Genomic DNA, 22,969 nt, shown 5'->3' with positions numbered 1-22,969 from the left:
AAATTACTGGTACAAATGCTACTTTTATTTCTAGTTTCTTGCTCAGTCATTGCAACGTTACTTTGCGTGTTTCAACTTGCGAGAGATTTCCACAGCGATGCAGCGAGATAAGATAGCTTTTTCAAACTAAAAACATACATTAATTTACTTTGTGTATGAATTGTAATTATGTTTCCCCCAACTTCTTCAATGTGACGTTAAATCCTTTCAAATGCAGACAGGTAACGTGGACGTGGCAATCTACGTCACATCAAGCGTAACAAAATGCAAAAACACTGAATCATCCATCGTCAGCTGGATCTGCTTGAAGAGAACGAAGAACGTGGAAAATAGCAAACTTGTGCCAACTAACTAAAAAACTTTCTCCCGTGGTGTGTCTCGGAATGATTTGTTTTAATAAGAAAACGAGTTAAATTTGATTAAAAACTTTTACCATCTTTCGCTAGTTGTGGACGTTTTCCAGAGGCTACGGGAGAAGAAACTGTTGAGCAGTGAATGTTTGTGTGGGAGTTTCTTTTGGTAAGTTTAAATATTCAAACCCTAAGAGAGATAAGACGGGAGAGACAGCGCAACTTCCGCCCGTATCCCATGTGAGGGGTGCAAATGAATAAATCCTTCTCCTTTTTTGTCGCTGCTATTTTTTTACTTTTCGGACGTTTTTTTCTCGCTATAGCTCGCCCAAGACGTTGGGCTGTGAAATAAAAAGGGCATTTCTTCATCACAGCTGTGCGATGCAGCGAAAGGGAATGCTTTCCAGCGAAGAACCAGACGCGAGCGAAGCAAGGGCAGCCCGGTTGATGAGCTATGGTGAAAATAAATTGTCTGTAAAATGAAAGCAGCTTGCGAGCAACTTTTCATTTCTCATCCGTGCGCCGGCAGGACGTTGACGGCACCCCCAAACCACAAAGGCACACGTCGACAGCAGCAGCTCAAGTCAATTCCCCGGCTGGTAAATACCTACCGGTGCTGCAATGATTTATTGTTTCTGCGTTTCGCTCGACCGCCAAACGCTAAGACGTCTCCGGGGAACAGGTTCATTTCAGCTTCGTGCCATAATGGGAAGGATTCGGTGCGATGTAGGTTTCAAATATATTTTTAAAGAAGATGAAATTGGCCAGTAAAATGAAATAAATGGAATGTCCGTGTAGAAGAGAATGCCCAGCTACATTGTAAGCTTTATTACCTCCTTAGTAAAGGAAGGCTACGAAGCAGCAGTGTTCTCTTTTGTACACGTTTTTAAAGCCGTACATTAAATGTGCTACGTCTTGTGTTGGGTCTTCGATTTTTTATCCAAAATAATTAATTTTCATTGTTTCCTTGTCATGTTTCATGATATCTCAACTCAGATCGGGGGAACTTACTAAGAATAATACTTTTGTTTCTTTCAAAATAACTACCGTGGTTAGTCTAGTTCAAATGAGTCCATACGTTGGATCAAATATTTTTATTTCTACAAGAGTGCTTTTATTACATGTTTCAATATGCCCACTAATGGAAACACCGAAATCTGCTTTTTGGAAACATTGAAAAACAAAAAAATGTATACCAAAACCACAACTTCAGGTGTGGGATTATGTGTTTGCCATGCGATTACCCAATTCACACTAACTTGAGCAATGTACATAACGCTTCGTGTGGAATAAAGAAAAGATAAACCGTTTCCAGGCACAATGGGTTCCATGAATTGTCGTTTCTCCGCACTCCGTAGGATTTATCCTAAACCAGAATACTTTCATGCTTGCGATGCCTCGCAATGGCAGAAAAAAAAATCATAACAAAAAAACAACATTGGCAATCAAACAAGCAAACAGCCACAAAACTACAAACTCATGCATAGACACCCCACACAAATGCAACGACAAACGTGCAAACACTGCACAACTGCAAAGGACAATAACGAACTATGCATGAAGGTACGTGAACGGAAAAAAACTAGGGAAGAAGCTGAAAAGAAGTAGTAGAAAATAAACTCAACAACCAAACACCGCACCGAAAACCATCTCCGATAGCTCCATTTTGTGTCCATCGGCGGGACGACGGGAAATGGTCATCACGAGGTGACAAAACAAACGGAAAAACTTGCTTCCACAAGAGAGATGAAATAAAACTCGGGAAAAAAACAAAATAAATTTTAAACTGCTCAGTTTTGAAAGGGAAGTAAACACAAAGAAGAGACGGATCCTGCGAACTTCTAACAAACGAGTGGGAAAAACTAGCAAATAATATAGAAAAGAGCGTTTCGCCAGAAATTACAGAGAGCACAAGAAGAAAATGAACTTACCATCCTTCTTGCCCTACAAGTCCGAGAAAAGAGTTGCATCAGAATCGACGAATGTTCACATTGTGTGTGTTTTTGTGTGAAAGAAAAGAAAAAAAAGCAACGGAAAAAGTTCTGGGAAAATTATTAGCTCCATAAATGACATGATATACGACGCTAACCGAAGGCAACAAGGAAACTGACCCGAAAGCTCCCTACACCGACAAAGCGTATGACATAGGATGGAGGAAATTGACCGTTCACCATTCACTCCAAAGCAACACACACACATATATATACTTTACGAGAATAGGACAGAGGAGAACAGTACCGAGAGGTCATGGAGCGAGGGATTAAGTATTTTGCTTCATACCATTCCCAACCACCGGGCAAAGGGGTAACTTACGAGTTCTTTTGGTTGCGCGTTGAGTTAAAAAAAATACTTTTCTATACTGAAGGGCAAACGAGCAGGAAAAGTCGTCCTTTGATAGCCCCCAAGGATTCCCGGGGCCAGGGCCGGCAGCGAGTGGGTTTGTTGTCGCTCGGCTACGCCGGTGTCACTTTTTCGCTTAATGGTGAAATAAACATGGGGATTTTATTGTCACAGTAACATGGTCGTGGTCAAGCACTCTACAACGCCAACGTTCCCGGTCGCGGCAGGAAAGCAAAGGCAACGAAACGGGACAAACTTCCTTTTTGCCCTGTCGTTCATTTTTTTCCTCACATCTGGATCTCCTCTCGGTTTCCTTTCCTACCCCAACGTGACAACGCAAAAGGCTTACGAGTAAGTGCTCACTCAACAAACGTAGCGATTTTCAAAGTATTGCCTTTTTACACTGGACGCATGGAAAAAGGAAAGCCAAAGAGGGTATCAGCAGCAGAAGAATAAAAGACAGGAGAAACATATCCTAACGGTAAGGATAAAACTCACCGTCAATTGGCCTCCGTGCTTAGGTGGCTACGGTGGTCTTCGGCGGATGGTGGTTTCCAGCTGTGTCAATAGCGAAAAGGATCATCGATAGGTGTAATAAACCTTCATAACTTAAATGCCCACCCGAACACCCTTGGTGACAGCCGGTGCCGCATTGGGAAGTTTTTATCACCTGTTTAAAAAAAGCAGACCAGCACGGGAATGACAATCAATTGGTTTCTTTATTATATTTGCTGACGGCTTGTTAAATCTCTTCCTATTGTCAAATTTTTCCTACATCTCTACATGTTTGTGAATGAATGCATTACTTTTGGGCAAGAATAAAATGGATATGTTAAATCGTAAAAATCAACATACTGGAGGACAAACAGCGAACTGAGATGAAATTCTCGTTGAAACAACTTGTGAACATAGGAACAACAAATTATATAAAAAAATATTTTACAGTTTTAGTTGCATGAAACAATTAGGAAATGAAGATACACGATTAGTTGTTTTTATTTTGATAAATTTTAAATCCGTCCAATTTACAAAGATTGATTTTCTGAGCTCCTTATTTTGAAAGAGTCAATAAGATTTATTATGCTAGTAAGTGATATTGATTCACGCAACTTTTGGTCATTATCTATAAAACTCAACTGCCTGTTGTTTCTCTTTGAATAACTAATTTAGTCAAGCAATCAACTTAAGGCTTTATTTATTAAAATAATTTGAGACTAGCTTTCCATTCAACTATCTTCATTGGAAATTCGGATGGTTTCGAAAAACTTTGTTGAGAACAGTTTTTCTTCAAGTATTTAAAAAAAAAGATGAAAAAAAAGTTGTGCAAAAAAACCATTTTATATTTTTCACACTTCATTACCGTTTCTACGACAAAAAACTCGTGTCTTATATTTTGTGTTATCCTGTTTTCCTAAAACCAACCCCCTTTCTTTAAAGAAATTGGCTCAGTTTAAAGATTTGTATCATGATTGCTATGAAATGTTCCAGTAAACAGCAATAAGTTATTTGATTATCTTCCTTTTTGTTTCGAACACGAGCAATGATTTTTCAAAACACCGCTTCTTGTGGTGGTGGAGTTCATCCTCACGAACCTGAATCCTTTTCTGATGAACCACTTTCGGTTCCACTTCGGCCATCGAAACCCAAACCTAATCCAAAGCCAGCAAATGGCACTTACGTGAAATCGAACACAACGCTTTCGGAATGTGATGCTCCAATAAAAGCGTCCGTGTGATGATGAGAACGATGACGATGATACCGGTGCTAATGGAATGTGCCCTGCCACCGAGCAAAACTGCAAGCTAACGGATCTGCCGGAGCGAAACTATCTACTCGACTGCCGTGGTCGAATACCGAACTGTCGGCTGTGTAGACGATAGCAAGAGGAAAATACCCACCCCCCATTGGAACTATTTACGCTACCGCCCCGCAACCTTCGAACGCCAGGTGGCCCGGGGGAGAAATATTTTTCACTCCAGTCCACGCTGGTCCATTAGATGAATAGGACATGAGGTGAAAGAGAGAAAAAAACACCCCTGAACCAACCCAAGTCAAGAACCGGACGGCACAAACGTTGGCTAAAATGCACCGGCAGAATCCCGTAAATATTGGCCACTCGCCGGACGATGGAAGACGAATGACCTTCGCGGCGTAAAGGCTGCACCCCACGGCACACTTTTCACGCCTTTCTGCTGACTAACGAGAAGCCCGAAAATGAAGTCTATGGCCGTGGGTCGCACTGCGGGCTTGGTTCGAGGTTCTTCGCGTCTCTTTTTGTTCGTGGTGCTGTTTTGTTTGGACGCGATGAAAAATGGAACCTTCCCACTTAAGGCACCCGGCGCTCGGTTACTTAGCGTGCCCGATTCGAGGAATTTTCACGCCCTCCTCCCAGCTGCTGATCGTGCAGTTGGCCCCAAAGCTGCATCGCCCCACCAACAGACGAGAAGAAAAAATGTGTCCGCAACCGCGAAGCCCACCCCCCAAAGGTGGAAGAGCATCAATAGAGCATCGGGAAGGAAGTGAGAGATGCAGGAAGAAAGTGAAAGAACAACTGACGAGCGCCGTCGAAACCATTTGGCTGTGGTTAACTCCGCCGAATTCTCGGGAGAAAAGTGGAATAATAATGGATTATTGCACTTCCTCCGCAGCGGAACCGAGAGCGATTCGAGGCGCCCATCTTAGGCAGCTCACTCGGGCACAACTGCATGGGTGCGGGCTAAAGGAAGTGCATTAGTGCACCGCGAAACCAAGGGAAATGAAGAAAAAATGGACGCTCCCCCGTAGTGAAGTAAAATAATGGATCGACGAGCGATTCGACCATTGAACAACCATTTGCTAACAACGAAAGGACGAAAAGGATTCGATGGAGCGTACCAGCCGACACGGTTGCACTTCCTTTATGCCTTACCGCTAGGCTTTTTCCTTAGGCCAAAGAAAGAAGGGAGCCGATGGAGGCGCATAAGGAAGATATAAAAATTGCCCTTCTTTCGCTTTCCACTTTCATGGTCAATGGAGTGAAGCACTTTTCGCGAGTACGCGATTTAATGGTTACTTTTTAATTTGGAAAGTGAGTCTTAAGCGTCCATTTTGTAGGCTATGTTAAAATTACATTTTTACTTCTTTTTTTATCACATCGCATAAGTAAAAGAAAAATTTAACACGTAAACGAAGTCTTGGAAAAATAGCTTGAAGTACATAACACTTTGCTTTAAAATGACTGAAAAACAGACATCACAAATGATCAAAACGAAGTTTTTGTATCATCTTTAAATATTCAGGAACTTCGTCTAATGATCTTCTCGATACAGACATTGCCGCATCAAATAATTCAATTATGACACACTATGAATTAGATGAAAACTGCCAACGAGTTTATTTGTGGCTAGGTAGAGCTGCACCAATTTGACCATTAAAAAGTGTCAAGTACTTCCAAGGCTTATTGTTTGTACAGTATTATCTGCCACCATTAAATTGATTTACCTGTTTAAAAAAAAACAATTACTCATGTATTACCCGAAACTCCCACTCCGTTGGGCAAACAATTATTTTCTCCTGCGGGTGGAGTTCATAAACGCTTTGTAATTGAATAACCGTTGGAGGTGTTTTTTTTCCTTCCCCTTTGACGCCACTAAGTCCACTTTACGACGAGACTTATCGCTCATCGTGCCATAAACGGTGACTTTTATCATTTTTTCAATCACCATTTTTCATAATTAACGTTTTCCGCAGGAAAAGTTATGGCCACTTGCTGGCAATCGTTCAATTTTCACTAGAAGAGGGCAAAGTAAAGGATCGCACATTGAAAAATATCCAATATCTTGCCAGGCACATTCACTGCACTTACCTAGCAAATGCCACTCGATGTGTGTATCAGGCCGCAAATTTGGGTACCTTTAACCTTAATTGAGTTTTCTTCTAAAAAAACTTGAGAACACAGACAAACACACTCACCAAACTACCTACTCGAGATGCAGAGCGATTGGTTCCCTCCATTCATTCGATTCGATTGGTTTTCATTAAAAAAAAAAAAAAGTTTCGCTGATTGCACGAAACGGTGCCGAGGCTTCGTTGGAAGCATCTTGTGGATCCTGAAACGGCAGAAGATTTGTTTTCATTCCTTTCTTGGGTGCATTCTACAACTTCGAGCGTGACTCAACCAAATCACTTTGGCAAACAGTTTGAAATGTGAAATCGTATCGATAAAAAATGCTTACGAAGCAAAGTGATTGAGATTAGTACTCACGAAATTGGGGGAATAACAAATTTGATAAAAAGTATACAGTGTAACATTGCTCTATTGGCGATGAATGATTGGTTCCGCTAACAGTTTTTCGAGAGACGTATTAAATGTATATGCATTTTGATAATCGCTCAATTTGATAACTAGGGGAAATCTAACAAATTTTATCAATTAATGTTACCTATGGTTTTTAAAGCAATTTTAACAAATTGTGTGAAGTGAGAAACCTCTTTTCTTTAATTTGCTGTACATAACGCAGGATGTAAAGCAGTTGTTTTTCAAAATTTAAAAGTTGGCGTTCCATTTCATCTCTAATGTTTAAGGATCGAAAATTTAATGTTAATATTTACGACAACACTACGTTTTACTTCACTTGGTAAGTAAGAGTTTTCCAAAATCAATTGAAAACAGTCATGCGGGCTTTAAGATTAGCTACATTGAAAAAAAATTTAAAAAAAAATATTATAATTACTCAGTTCATAGATGAACTGATGTTCAATAGATTGAATTAATAAGACAAACCAAGGTAAGCATTGAATATTCCTATAAAAATACAGAACACATTCCAGATGTTTTCTAGTGTACTGTGTTTTTGGTAAAATTAGATCACTTTCAATTCTGGTATATCTTCCGCAGGACATTAACCCCTTCACAGTTTTGCCCGAGCCTGGCTCGCTGATTTTCACTGGAATCAAAATAGTATTTTCAATTAAATTTCACATTTTCATGCCCCCGTGTGTGTTTATAGTGTAACTTTTTGTTGAAAATGTTATTTAAAATGAAACCAACAGCAGCTAGCACCGAAAATAAGCGCTAATGCCCATCGACGTTGGTTCAACATACAAACGGTTGACAACTTTTGATTATCGCGAAGAAAAAAAGGGAGAAGTAAAAACCAGAACCCCAACAAACAAACGCCATCGCTAAGAACACACTGTTTACCAGGTGCCCACGGGACGGGAGTCCCAAAACCGTACACGGAACCGATTGTTTGCTCCGCTCGCTCAGTTCAAACATTTGCTCGGTGGTCGCTAACGCAAGAGTGTCGCCGGAACCGGATCAAACGCAATAGCGCTGAAAATTCACCCACAAAACCAGACTCGCCCAAAACGGATGCCCAAACCAGGGAGGGTGGTTGTGTTTACCGTATCCTCGGACCTGGTTTCGTGAAGCTGGGAACGATTTTCCTGCTTTTGCTCCGCTCCGTGACGCCCTGGAGTTAAAGTGAATTTCGTAGGAACTGAAAGAAAACACGCCACGCGGAGATAGAAATCCATCTTGGAACAACCCACGAGCTTAAGGTGCTAGTTGTTCCATGTGTCGGGCAAGAGGGGAGTGATTGTAAAATAAACCTTCCGGTCCTCGGCTTCGCAAGAAATATTTGCATTCCCAGAGATAGGACATAAAATCTCGGCTGCCGAATGTGAAAGCACACCAATGGAAGGAAAACATACCACCGGGCACGGTACCGGTTACCATCACCACCTCTGGTGCCACCGATACGTTCGGTGCGCGACAGTGTGACGGAGATTTGTGCCTCGGCTGAACTTCAACTGCAGACGAAGGTTTTCAATGTAGAGGTTTTGTTTTCCCTGGTTTTGAACCTCCCCCCGTTTTATGCAGAAGAGGATAAATATTGAATGTCACCAACGAAACGAACGAAACGGCGCCCGGTGAAACACTGACAAAATAGCGCTAGATAAAGATTTTGAAAAGGGACTTAAAATAAAAGGGCAAGAAATCGAACGGATCAACGGCCCTCGGGCCGAAACGTTCTCACCTGCCACAGCAGAGGAAACCTTTCCCAACGCGCGGTGGTTTATATGGAGTTTTTGTAGACATTCCCTACACTCGTTTGGACAAAAACATGAGCACACGTGCCCTCAAGCAAGATTTTTCTTATTTTTCCATCCTTGCCGTACAGAGTTCTTATGACCTGGAGCGAAAACTAAACGTAGCCACAAATACCCACGCACATACATTCAATGAAAACACCGACGATGGAAAATTGATGAAAACATTGCTTTGGTAACGCCACCATTCGAAGAATTCGGTGCCAGGCCGTAACGATCGAGAAAGGTTTCTTTTATTTCTCTTTTCATTAACAAGTCAGCTGTACGTGTGTGTATGTGTTTCTGAGCAAAAACATCTTTGCCTTTGTTTTTTACGGCCAGCGCAACCACATCGCGTCCACATAGACCAACGGTCCACTTGGACCATCACAGACCCTCCTTAGAGGTCCCCTCCCGAAACCGAAGGACATAGAAAAGCACGCATGCAAAACCGGTGTGCCACACATGGGTGAAGTTTATTGGGGCGATAGGTGTGGTTTTTTTTTCATTTTATTTTACCTACTTTTTCCACCCATAATAAAGAAGACTTAGAAAACTCGTTTTGTTTCTACTGTAAAACCGACGTTAGTTCCTCGTACCCCGAGAACCCGACGGACGGCCTTTAGAAGCATTTTACTTGAGTTGAAAGTTTCACCCTACTTCGACAGTAAAACAGTGTATGATATTGCCGTCGTAAAAAATTACACACATATTCGACAGACCGGTAGATGTTCCGGGCGGCTGAACACCGTTAGTGGCGGTGGCCGGGGGACGTACAAATGGGAAAGAAAGTGAAAAAATAGCTGCAAACGAGAAGCGTTCGTTCGGTTACTTTCCCGTGTGTTTGTGTATGTGTCTTTTCCTTCGATCCGACCGTCACCTTCGGCCGTCCGCCTTTACCGTTTGGCAAATGGCAACCGTGTCGTTATCGCATTGCAAATGAAGTGAAAATTTGTACCGTTTCTAGTGGCCGCGTTTTCAGCGTTTTTGCCGCAAAAAAGTGGAACAGTCCGGACGATCGTTGCACCAACGGAGGAATGGATATCAATGGATCGTAACGGAAACGCTATCCAGTGTTGCCACCGCGGCCTGTTTTCATCTTCAAGGCCAAGCCGAAGGAGTTGTTCCATTCAGTATTTCTCGGTTCGTTGAAGCAAAATTTCTTTATTCGAGCGCCTTCGAAGCCGCATAGTCGGAACGGTGGAATGGACTGAAGTAAATGTGTTGTTTTTTCATGCTTTCAATTTTAGACTTTTTTCCTTAGTATAATCGTTTCATTTCTTTCAAGTTTCTTCACCGCAACAGCAGTATGCGTCATTAGTTTTAGGCTAGCCTCGGTATGCATCATCATAGCAGAGTAAAACTTTCAAATGAAAACAAAATCCATTCCCAAATTATAGATAACTTTTGGGAAAGAACAGCAGAACGGGAGCACCCGGAATAGAACAGAAAAAGTTTTCCAACTTTAACTGACGAGAAAACAAAAACCCTTCTCCGACAGTGCAACACAGAATGAAACGCCAACCCGAATGGAAGAAATCAGCAGCTAGCCACACGGAAAGTTTTATATAAAATAACTCCCCAATACACTCCCCCGCAATTCAATTCTACATTCGTCCTACAGTTTTCCATCGGGTTGTTGCTTTTTTGCAATTCATTTCCTCAACTTTATGTGCTAGTTGGACAAATTGTCTTTTGTTTTAATTTTCTTATTTATTTGGATTGAAGTTAAATGGAATTCAAGAACCACCAGGCGCCTCCATTGGGTCAGACCGAATAGAGACGCCCAGTGTTTCTTTCGAACGGACACTCCGATTGGAGCACATATGTTAAGCTTATAGTTCCGTGAAAAATGATTTTGTGCGAACAATGAAAAGACAAAGCTAGACTTCTAAGTTTATAAACGATAGCGAAGCTTTATGAATGAAAGTTTTATCCAAACAAAACGGAAATCCATATTTACAACATTTTCCCACGTTTAGTACGAAGATTTTAGCAAGCAACTAACAAACGTCTACAAAGCCACATTCAATATCTATCAATAGTTGCCTGTCTTGCTGGAATTTGGCCACTAAACGGTGGAAAATGCCTTATAAAAGAGCTTGTAACACTATTGACAGATTTTCATTTTACAAAGCCTCAAAACAGCATATATTTTTATATGTGTTTATTAAAATAAGTTCGTGAACCAATTAAAATTTAGATTTACAATGCCGAATTTAATCAACAAATTTAGCATTTGACATCAGTACTTCCCCTATTATTGAAGACTTCATTACGATTGCATTATATAACTCATTCCAAGGCTGCTAAGAAAGATTGACTAAAAGATTTGAGTAGCATTTTAGGCTTTTGTTTCGCTTCTTTAATTTTCATTTTTTTTGTTCATGTTTTTCTAAACACTTCTCAGCCGTATCATTTATGATCCACCGGTAAAGTAAATACCGAACGATTTGAACAGTATGGAACCGGTTGCATAATATAGAGTAATAAAAACAAGTTCAGTATAAAGTCATACACATTGTAAAGGGACATTCTGGTTGCTGTCCACTAATCTGAAAAAAAAAACACTTAGACATCCTTCGCACAAGAACCCATTTCACTTCCGGTTTGAGCGACTGGAAGCATAAATCGTTAATAGGTGCGGCGAAAAGTATTTTATATTGCTTCGGAAATAAACTTTCTCCGACATTCATCATCACCGGGCGGGAATTGAATTCCATTCAACGCATGCAACTTCATCCGAAGCGAAATGAATGGGAGGCGATGGCTTCAATGCACCCGGCGCAACATTCTGACCGCAAAACTACGGCTGCACCACGGTCGGGATGGTTCGTTCCGTTCACTCCGTGCGGAGTAAAACGAGACAGCTGCCCTCTTCGGAAGTCAGTACAAATGGCAATTTTTCTAAAAGAAATCTACACGCTCGCAAAAAAAAACAGCTACCTCCCAAAAGTTGCCCCAAACATAGGAAAGTACCAAACGGATCGACAGGATGAAAGAAAAATTTAATCATACACACCGACACACACACACACACACATCCGGCTATCCGGCAACTTTCAAGTACCATAAAATCGCCCGCACACGAAGGCACCGACCGCGCTCGGAGTGCTCGCCGCCCGACAGCGGTGACCGAAACCCATTACGCAGCGGCAAAGAGTTCGATAAGACAAAGTTTTAATTGAATTGCTGCTTGCTCTAATTCGTCTTCTGTCACTTTGAAGGCGGATTTTGATTCGTGGTCACGTGGCCAGCGGTCCCGATTTACCCTTTATACTTTGTACGGCCCGTGCTCTTTTTATTCCACCGGGAAACTTTCGTCCATAAATTCGTGCCACTCGCCGCCCGAAAGCTCAAACCGAGAGGAGAGAAAAAATATAATAGAGATCGAAGGGACACGCTCCCGGGTGTGTCGATGTTTTTATCGGCAGTTGGCCACACCGAAACACGCACACAGCCACACACGGCCACGCTCGACCGGCTTTGGAACTGGTCAGGAAATTGGGACCGTCTCAACTTTCACGATCGATGGACTAATTGGTCTATTGTTTAACCCGGTGGAAATTGGAAGTAAAGGATTTCGGTCGGGAATTTCCTTCATCCGGTCCTCGATCGGGAGGAAACGAACGTCGTGAAAGCATCCCCCCCTCCCCCCCTTCCTGGCCACGGTTAGAACCTGTGGTTGTACGGTTGTCGGGTTCAGAATTTTCCATTCATTGGATAGCGTTGCGGTCCGCAAGGAAAGCCTTCTCCTATTCATCGCGTCAGTTGCCTCGAAACGCTGCTCCAGCAAAGCACGATGAAAAACACTTTCCCAATGCCAAACCCTAAGAGCTCCTGTTCCCTTCCGTATCAGGACGGCCAGGGACACTCAATAGAGATGTTCGACGAGAGCAAGAGAAAGAGATTGGTGATAACTACAGGCCCGACAGGGAAACCCCGTCTAAAACAAATCAATTTCCAATTTCCCATGGACGCAGTGAGCCATGGCTACGTTGAAATCTGTTTCCTGTACAGTATGTCCTTTTACACTGCACTTTGGGTGTGTTTTTGACAATTCTTTTTCGAAAGTAATTGTGTCAAACATTTTCCCTGATACCTATACTTCGCGCACTCTTTGGTGAAACTAGAACATAACAAAACTTTCAAATGCCTTAAAATCGTTAGAAGACCGATCACTCAAGGAGCGATTGCCTTCATCAACAAATAATTTGTTGAAATGATTTATTTTTATTTGAAATCATTTTTTCGTTTTTTAAATATTTGATTCCATGTTAAACAATGTACTACAATTAGATTGTTTGATTTCAAATGTTTATAAAAGACGTACGTTGACTTTATTTTTTATTAATTGTAACTTGTAGAAATATTGTTGATCCATCGTAAAAAAGTGATATTTACACATACTTTTGTGGAAGACTTATAGAAGTAAGATAAATGAAAAAAGTAATCAGAATCATACATAAAGTATGTGATAACCTTTTGCATAATCGTACCAATATACAATAACGATTTTGTAAGTCGGTAAGGTAAATACCGAAGTCAACATCGATTTGGATTTTAAGTAAGCATGATCCGTACCATTCCTCGATCTATACTCAGGAAACCAAGGTAAAGCCATATCCTAAACTCATCTAAGTATAGCAAACATCAGACCAGTACTGGGAGGAAAATTAATCAAGGTTACATTTTACAGCTTTGTTGTGTGTTCTGGAAGCGTATGGATGCCAGAATAGCAGCAAGTGGCCCCTAGATATGATGTTAAACATCGTTCAGGACTGTAAGAAAATTTTCCCATTTAAATAAATCGAAAACATCAAAACCGAAATCGTAGAATTTTCTTAATTCTGAAGAACACTGAAGATTTTCATAACACTGAATGATGCAAACCTTATCAGGCATACGGTAGCACAAATAGTATTGCGAAGAAATAAAAAAAGGTATCTAAAAGATGGGAGAAAAGTTAGTACATATAGTTAAACTTGCAACAAACTCAATCTCTGGTACTTAGTTCAAGTTAATAGCTCATTATTATGGGCATGTGTACACCATTCAACTGTTCTTTTTAAGTTCAATAACAAAAACGGCTCTTTTTCAAGTGCCACTCATAACCAACGGAATTAAAACTCATGGCAAGTGTACCATGAGACCGCATTTGACTTTGTTGAACAAATTCACTATTCAATTTTGATTTTCTACCAAACTCCTGCCCCGAAGCCTATAACAGATCCATCAGAGGATGACGAAGGCGAAACACTATTTTTCATCAACATGTTTGTTTTTTGTGTGTGTTACTCCTTCGTTAGTCACGCTGGGAAAGTAGCCATTTTCCCCCGCCCGTTCTTTCACCAAAGTGTCGCCGCTGACAGGTTGCCGATTGTGTCCGCCCAAGCACGGCAACGTATTACCGGAAGCAGCCGGTACGACCGCGCCTAGGAGCCAGAGGTAGACAAAGCGGAGCTTGGAGGGGAGTTTGTCTGAAAACAAGACAAAAAAAAAACTGCCACCCAAAAGTTGTCGAGTCACTTGCACCGTGTCGCTCGGTATATACGGCTCTGGTACAACTTTTTTCTTCTATGCCGTAAAGGTTTTCTTCGGCTTTGGTGTAAAAAACAAAACAAAAAACCACACAGCCCGAGATTTGCTAGGTATATAGGTTGAAAATAAAAAATAAAAAAAAAACCATACATAATCTGCACCAGAATGTGCCGTTTACACAAATGTCCAGCCTCGGGGTCGGGTTGCCAACATCCGACCAACCCTAAATCGCCAGTAAGACGGGGTCCGGCGAACGTCGGGAAGGCAGCATGCGCAAAAAACAACCCACAAACCAAAGGACATCTACCCCGGAGAATGAATCTTGATGATTAATCATTAATCTTCTCTGTCATGTTTACATACACGGTGAACGTTCCATACGGTTCTTAAACCTTCCTTAGGCCTCGGTTTTTTTTTTCACTTTTCGTGACGCTGCTCCCATTCAAATGCCGGTCCGACTTTCTATTTCTCGTCCTTATTTTCCATTTTAATCCAAGCAAACACACGTGCAAGGCTACATGTATGTGTGTTCGTTCCATCCATGCTAGAAAGCCGGGAAATTGCCAAGGATTTCCGTTACTGGTGGATGCTGACTTTTTGTAGACATTGTTGTGTGTATGTATGTGCGCGTGGGTGTGTTGGGGTCGCTCTTTTGTTGCCATCTATCCTTTTTCATCCCCTAATCCTACCGTTGTGCGTGCCGGACTGAAAAGGAAAAATTGAAATACGGTGTTTGTTCAAACCGGTTGAGTACAACAAGAACAACAACAAAAAAACCACAATGATACATTTTTACTTGCTTTTTTAACACTTTCCACAGCGGGGGTACATTTGGTCAGCGTGTCACGGGGAAAAAGGATGAAAAAAAAGAACAAACAATGTGAAACAGGTACGATATAACAGCTGTAAACCATCACATAAAGAGCGAAATATGTAAAAAAAAACCAACTCACCGATAAAGTGGAAGTGAAAAGGACACGCCTTTAGATCGAGCTCAATACAGCCACAGTATGAGGTCCTTGTAGAGCTGAAAGCATCCTCCATTCAGTGCGCCATTCAACCCCCGCCGGGATGTCTAGCCCTTAGTTGGAATTGTACTTTCCTGGAACTTGTTGGCTTGCAGAATTGTCCCGGCAGGGAACAATGACGGCGGCGCCTGGACGTTTAAAAACCAATGTCCTGATGCGGTCATAAGTTGGCTCGCAATCGGCTCAACTCCAGGGTTGTTGTTGATCGTTGATGTTCTACATTCCATGACACGCCGGTTGGGCGAAAAGTGATGAAAGGCGTCCCGCTGGCGTTCTACGGGAGAGCGTCAACGATGCAACTGCGTTGTTGGCATCCCGTTGCCCAAATGATCAGCGTTTCCGATTAGGGAATAGATGCAGGTGGCGGAATGCACAATGATGTTGTGCAGTGCAATGGTGCAATCGAGATAATGACAAAAGGGTTTTAGATAGCAATGAAGCAGAACAGATAAATGCGGTTCCCAGTAGAGCGACGAGCAAGTGCATAGTTTGAACCAAAATTCAGCACATAACATTGGTGTGCATTAAATGCCAAAGTTGGTTCAATTGAAATTACCGTTTTAGATTATTTTTCATATATTTTTTTTAATATATAGTTTTTCAATAATAGTACCGTTAAATGTCCATTTAAAAATTTTATGTTTCAAACCCCCTCTCCGGATAAATATCGAGCAGATGTTACATTAACAAAAAAAAATTTATTATCGTTTTGCTGAAAACATTTAAAGCATATAAATTTATATGAATACATGAAAATAAACTCAAACTGTTAAATAAAGCAACATTAAAAATAGCAATAGATACAAACATCTGTAAAACGAGAGTGAACCACACAGCAAAAGATGTGAATTTGAAACGTAAATTGCCATTTTATAAAATAAACAACTTAAGTTTGGATAGTTCAACATTATTTACGAGAGATTTCACAGAACTCCTGCTTTAAGTTCTTAAACTTTCTGGCAATTCGCACCCTCACGAGTTCATGTAAAATAAATAACAAGACCCGTTTGTCCAGAGACTTGGGATGCAGAAACAGAAACGTAAGTAAAACGTGCCATGTAAAATTATACGTGCGTAGTTAAACCTTCGAATGATTGTTCTTTGTCGTATCGAAAAACCTTCGCCAGTGAGTGCAGCATGGTCTTAAATAAAAGCGACGTTTGGGGGGAATGCAGCAGACAAAAAAATACAAGTCCAACTTGACATTCATGACATCGCAACTTCATCTGTCCGCCCACGTGCCCTTCTGCTGGCAGATGATGGACTTGCGGGCCAGCCTCACATCAACTCCCATATGTCGTCGATGATCAATTGGATGTTCTGCCCGTCTCCAGCGGCACGGGCGCGAGCTATTTTTCTAAAAGAAGATCTCTCTAAAGCCACCGATCCCCCAGCAAGCCCACCCGGGATGGGGGGATTGGATGGTTGATGCGTAGGGGAGGCTCGCCCGCGAAAGCTCGACCGTGTGCGCCCGGCAGCATATTCGATTTGATTTAACGGTTGCAATTAATCTTCCGCCTGTCTTACACGCTCCGCGAGCGGCCTGGTTCCCTAGCTGCGTTGTGCATGACGCGCGACTCGGAGACGGATTATTTTATTTCGTTACTACCATTCGGCGCCTAAACGGACGAAGAATGCTCCGAACCCCGAGATTCGGGACGAGCAGGGTGAAGGGTGTTGGTCAAACGCTGAAAGCTGGAAATAAATTGTGCTTTATGTGCTTTCAAAATGAAATTTATGCCACGTTATGGTTTTCATCTCAAAGCCACCTCGAGCGCGCTTATGCCCAAACGGTGGGCTGTTTTGCACGGCAGGGGAATATGCCCTGCCACACTTTCCTACCGCGATAAAAAGGTCACATTTTGTTTAATTTTTGATTCACTTCTTTTCATCATTTTGGGATTTTTTTTTCCTTTTCTCTCCTTTGGCTCTTCCACACGCTGCTAACAAGCACCTCGGTAACTGGGAGTTATTTGCCCCCGCAGATAATAAAGCTACGATTAATCATTGAAAACTTCGCGAAGTTCCGTTAACGCAACGCAAATATATTGCAGAGGGAGCTTAGTCGCGAATGTGGTGTGGTTGATGTTGAAATATGGTTCCCACGGTCACTGGTACAGCTGTGGGTTTGCAACTGGACTGTTTTGGTAATTATTTAACATATTTTATAAATTCCTTCAATACACGGTTTTGATCAAGCTGTTGGAAGCATGGTGCGTACAGTGGTCATTCTGACCGCAACGCATTTTTCGATTCTCGAAAACGGCTGAATATTTAAAAATCGGAAAAAAGGATTTTCGACCAGCTCCGAGAATTAAATTGAGCACCCCTAGCATTCTTTTGAGCGGTCATTTTTAACGCGCTGTAACATCGCTATTTTTTCAGATTTTTTAAATCTGTAAACGGTTACTTTTTATTACATTTGTTGACTATTTTTTGAAGCTTTTGGTTTTTTTTTTGATGAACCTGTTAATCATTTCGTAAGCTCGGTGTAAAGCAAAAAAAGGGTCAAAATTGAGTTTTTTCAAAACGTGCTACCCAAATACAGAAAAAAGTATGCGCTAGAAAGGTTTTACGGATTTGAAAAATCATCAAAAATGACGAAGTTATAGCGTGTTGAAAAGAGCGGTCAAAATTACCGCTGAAAAGCATTCTGGCACGCTTCCAAAGCAATGTATTCTACTGTTAAATGATAGGATTATGAAAGATACGGTTAATGAAACAACTTCTCTCATTAACAAGCAGAAGAAACTAATGTAAAATTTTGATAGACTTTTTAAAGAAAGGGAATTTGCAACTTATTTACAATTTGGAAGTATCTAAAGTTAGCTAACAAACGGATGCGGTTTTTGTTTGACGATTTTAAAGTCGAACCTTAAGTGGAATCGTATGGTAGAAATAACTGTAATGCTTTTTGTTGGAAATCAGATTTGAGTGAGACAATTTTGAGCTTATTTTTCAGTGAACTCTCTTCTTAGACTTGTCATCGAATTCCACCTAGCGTTTGGTGGTGCCCTATTCCGGTTTCACGATTCGATACCGAATTTAAACAAGGCGCTCAACGCTTTTCAGCTTGATCTTGCCTCTTATCCATAGGAAATAAGATTGGCAATAAGCTTTCAGCTGAATAAGTTTCGATGAAAATGAAACACTCAAATCCATGGTGAACTAAACTCCAACAGCCATGGTGAACCAATAACCTCGACACATGGCTACCAAAATAAAACTCTTATACTTACCTAACATCCGGATGCAAGTTTCTCAAATACGAAGAAGAGATCGTAAGAACGGGGCACCGTTTGTGTAGTCCCGGGTAAGGATGTTCTATCCGGGACATTTTTTTGTATTGTTTTCATAATTGTTTGCTTTCAGAATACCTTTTCGCGTACGGATGAGTGACAAACCGTCCCTACTTCAGAATTGCCTGCAATCGGCTGCAAACGGGCAATCGCTAAGATTCTGATTTGCCCTCGTTTGACAAATACGTCGCGTTGCAGCCGTTTGAAGTTAATGAGTTGATTAAATGTGGCGATGCTCTAATAAGACGAAAGACGGGTAACGTGCTGGCCTCACTGTTAAGCGCTTTCCTTTTCACTCTTAGTGGCAGAACTAGCAGCATCTGCATCGGTCGATGCGGTGGCCGGTGCGGTGGCGGAAGCACTGCCACCGGCGGCCGAATAGCCGTACATGGGCTGGAACGGTTCTCCGTCGTCACCCTCCTCGTCCTCTCCGTCAGACTCGAACGTATTGTCCGGGATGTCGTACAGACGTACCATCGGCTTGTTCGGATCCTTCATGATCAGATACTTGCCGTCCTTCTGCTTCATGCAGATGTCGATGATGCACCGCAGGATGCCCCACGCGTTGTCCATGCTCAAGTTGATCTGATTGGCGAACTCTTGCGGCTTGAACTGCTGCGTACCGAGGATGACGTGCTTCGAGGAGTCACGCACGTGCGCACGGGACACATATCCGAACTTGAGCTGGTCAGATCCGGCCAACAGTGCCTGGATGGTCCACTTGGCCAGCTTGCACGAGTTGTTACGCAGCTCGTTGGCCAGAATGGCACCGCGCTGGGTGTCCAGCTTGTGGCGCCACTCGACGGCATTCGCAATCTTCGAGTCCCACTCGTTCAGCGCCTTGATGGTGAGGAACTGGGTGTCACCCTGGGGCACCTTCAGCACACCATCGTGCTCGCAACGTGCCACTAGCGTGATGCCATTGTTGAGGTCCCACTTGCGGTAGCGGTAGGCGACACTGGCCACCTCGCCATCTTCGTCATCGCCAATGAACGGATTGGGATGGCCAAACTTGAACTTCGCTTCCTTCTCGCCGCTCTTCAGCACCTGCTGGCTAAAGTTGTGGTTGATGAAGGTGGCCTCGATGGCCAGGTTGCGCGGTGAGTTCAACGAATTGCCGTCCTCCTGTGGCGGCTCGCTGGCCGTTTCGTTCACGGTCAGCAGATCGAACTCCGTATTGTCACGCTTGTCCATGAACAGCTTGTCACCGATCTTCTCGATCACAATGTCCCACGAGTAATTCGAGCGCGTGCAGCACATGATCGTCGCCAGGATGGCGTCGGTGGCGTACACATTTCCGTGCGCCTTCGACAGCTGCCGAATGATCGGATCGTCCGTCGTCGTGACGGTGTGGAAGATCCGGTCGACGCTCTGCAGCGGCCGCTCGTTCTTCACGTTCACGCGATCGTACGTCTTGTCGTAGTACTCAAGTGTACCGCACGTCATGATGTCTTCGCCCTCCTTCACGCTCGGCAGCGACAGCTTGGACAGCCGCGGGAAGTCCATCTCCTCGATCGTTACCCAGTCCGGCCGGACCGTAACCGACGCGTCACGGATCTTCGGCGGTGGGCCACGCATACCCCACTTACGGGTCGTGCCACGGCGTTGATCGCGCAGCTTCGAAGCAGCCTTCGAAAGCGTCGTCATGCCACCAACCTGCACACCACCGCGAGCTCCACGACCGCGGCCAGAGCTGCAACACACAACACGATCAGCATTTCGACCCGGGAATGAGCGGAAGTAGCCTACAACTTACCGATTGTTTCGCATGTTGCCTCGGAAACGTCCTCGCTGATGCGGAGGCTTCTGGATCCGCGCATTATCGACCAGATGGAATGTGGTCTCATCCTCCTCGTGGAAGTAAGCATACTGGCTACCTCCGCCAAATTGGGATGCATACTTATCTAAAAATGGCCAATGGCAACCGACAGTTCAGTTAGATTTTGTTCGCAAACAACACAAAACCATTGCGCCACTTTGTTAGGTTAGGTTGCACTCACTCGAAAACTTCTTGTCCGTCTGGGCCGTGCCAGTCCAGTCGCTGATCTTTCCCAAACGGTCGCTCTTGCTGAACGGCTGATAAGGAATGTCCTTAAACGCTTCCGGCAGCTCGCATGGACCTGGAGGAAACGCACAGAGAAAATAAGGAATAAGAACATTTGCTGAGTCGGCACGAAGCAGAGCCGGGGGCTTTCGTCCCTACTCTGGCTGGAACTAGAAGTGCCCGTCTTACCCCAGCCATCTTCGTTGAACTGAAGCTGCGGAACCTCAAACGTCGCCACTTCGGGCGTGCAGCTTATAGTTTCGCTCATCACTGCCGCACCGACAATATGCCTAGTTTTTCCGAATTAAAAACTCGACACAGAAGAAAGTTGTCTGAAAAAGTGAACGTCGAGAAACTCGAGCCGAACGTGGCTGCCACAGAACTGTCAAATGCTTGTCAAATGCGCTTTGACAACCAACACGCACAAAAAGCAGTATTTCAACTACTGCATGATTTTATTTATTTTATTTTTATTTCATATGCTCTTACTGTTATTCGCCTCGAGGGCTTTATAACGTCTAAACTTAAAATTAATTACAAAGCAAAGGGTAGAGGACGCAGGGTCACCGAACGGAAGGATTAAGCAGGAGAGGAGAGGAGACGAGAACGGAATTGGGGAATGGAGAGGTTGAAGTCAAACAGACTATAAACGTCATTGAAGGCAGACAGTGCGCGGAGGAACGGGTCGTTTTGGCCGTAACGGGTGAGGCGACGGGGGATAGCCAACGGGGGCCTATCACGCAGTGGGCGAGATGGGGCATAGAAAGGGATTGAGGACAGGAGGGAAGGGGCATCCAAGTGATTGAGGAGAACGCCCGCGACAAAGAGTGCCTGAGCGTTCTTGTGCCGCAGGCAAATCTCCTCCAACCCCAGGAGCTGACACCGAGTGGAATAGGACGGAATAGGAGAGGAGTTGTTACCAAGGAACCGACGGACAGCAATCCGCGTAAACCTCCGCTGAATACCCTCGAGCCTGTTCATGGAGGTAACCCCTGGAGGAGACCAGACAACACAAGCGTAATCGAGGGCAGAGCGGACCCAGCAACAATAAAGCGACTTGAGGCAGAGAGGGTCGCGAATCTCAGTCGCAATCCGTGTTATAAGGCCAAGCATTTTATTCGCCTTGGCAACGGTCGCGTTCAGATGTGCGTCGAAGGTGAGGGCACTGTCCAACCAGACCCCGAGATCCTTGACCACGGACACACGGGATAGGGGGACCCCACAAACCGTGTAGTCCGCATGGACAAGACTACGAGGTCTGCCGAACGATACCACACAACATTTATCGGGGCACAGCGTGAGTCCGTTGATGATACACCACGCCGAGAAATCGTCAACGACACTTTGGAGGGGACAGGAGTCAGTAAATGAGGAGATGGGCAGGAAGATCTTGACATCATCGGCGTAGAGCAGGTGGCCGTCACTAGGAAGGATGCTCGTACAATCATTGATGAAAAGACAGAACAGGAGGGGACCAAGAACACTTCCCTGGGGGACACCAGAGACACCCAGGAAGGGGTCCGATAAGCAATCGACCACCTTCACACGGTAGATGCGACCGGTCAGGAAAGACTTGATCCAGGATAGGAGAGGATCACGGATGCCAAGCCGCTCAAGCTTAGCCATCAGAAGATCGTGCGGAAGCGAGTCGAAGGCGGCTTTGAAATCAGTGTAAATGACATCGAGCTGCCTTCCGGCCGAGATGTTCTCAAAGGCGCATTTAACTAAGGTCATCAGGTTGGACAAAGTTGAGCGACAAGGCATGAAGCCGTGCTGGTGAGGAGAGATGTAGGAAGAGAAACAAGAGAGGAGAGAGGTATGGACAACGGATTCTAGTACTTTGGCGATGGAGCACAGGTGGGATATACCGCGGTAGTTAGAGGGAGTCGAACGGCAGCCCTTCTTGTGAGTAGGGACCATCCAGGCAGACTTCCACATCGACGGCACAACCCCTTCGGTGAGCGAGCGGTTGAAGAGGCGAGCCAGTATCGGGGTGAAAGCATCCCTGCAGTCCCTAAGAACGCAAGAAGGGATACCGTCGGGACTAGGGGAGGAAGAGGGCTTTAGGGAGGAAAGTGCAGCCAGAATAGTATCATTATGATCTGATGCGGTCTAAATTTATTTAATTTGAACAAAATAAAACTTATATTTGGTTTATCACTAAAACCGAAACATGTAAAAAATACAGATAATTCAAAGAAACTATGATTTTAGAAATAATAAACAGAAAATGCTCTTTTTATAGAGTTCTGAAAAGGCCTTTTCAACGAAAAGATTGTTTTGAAACTTGACAAA

General features: G+C 43.5%; 1 protein-coding gene across 1 annotated transcript; it reads right to left on the bottom strand.

Annotated features, from left to right (window-relative positions):
- Positions 1-18,894: 18,894 nt before the first annotated feature.
- LOC131286405 (eukaryotic translation initiation factor 3 subunit D) lies at positions 18,895-21,003 on the bottom strand. Its single transcript, XM_058315352.1, has 4 exons — positions 20,864-21,003; positions 20,631-20,750; positions 20,387-20,534; positions 18,895-20,323 (listed from the first exon to the last, which is right to left on the bottom strand). Exons 1-4 carry the CDS (start codon positions 20,940-20,942, stop codon positions 18,907-18,909), a joined length of 1,764 nt encoding a protein of 587 aa, XP_058171335.1. The 5' UTR covers positions 20,943-21,003; the 3' UTR covers positions 18,895-18,906.
- Between the last annotated feature and the right edge of the window lie 1,966 nt (positions 21,004-22,969).

Source organism: Anopheles ziemanni, chromosome 3, assembly GCF_943734765.1.
Source record: "Anopheles ziemanni chromosome 3, idAnoZiCoDA_A2_x.2, whole genome shotgun sequence".
NCBI classification, from domain to species: Eukaryota; Metazoa; Arthropoda; class Insecta; order Diptera; family Culicidae; genus Anopheles; species Anopheles ziemanni.
The sequence above is the reverse complement of the archived record's forward strand: the minus strand, read 5'-3'. Positions and strand labels throughout refer to the sequence as shown.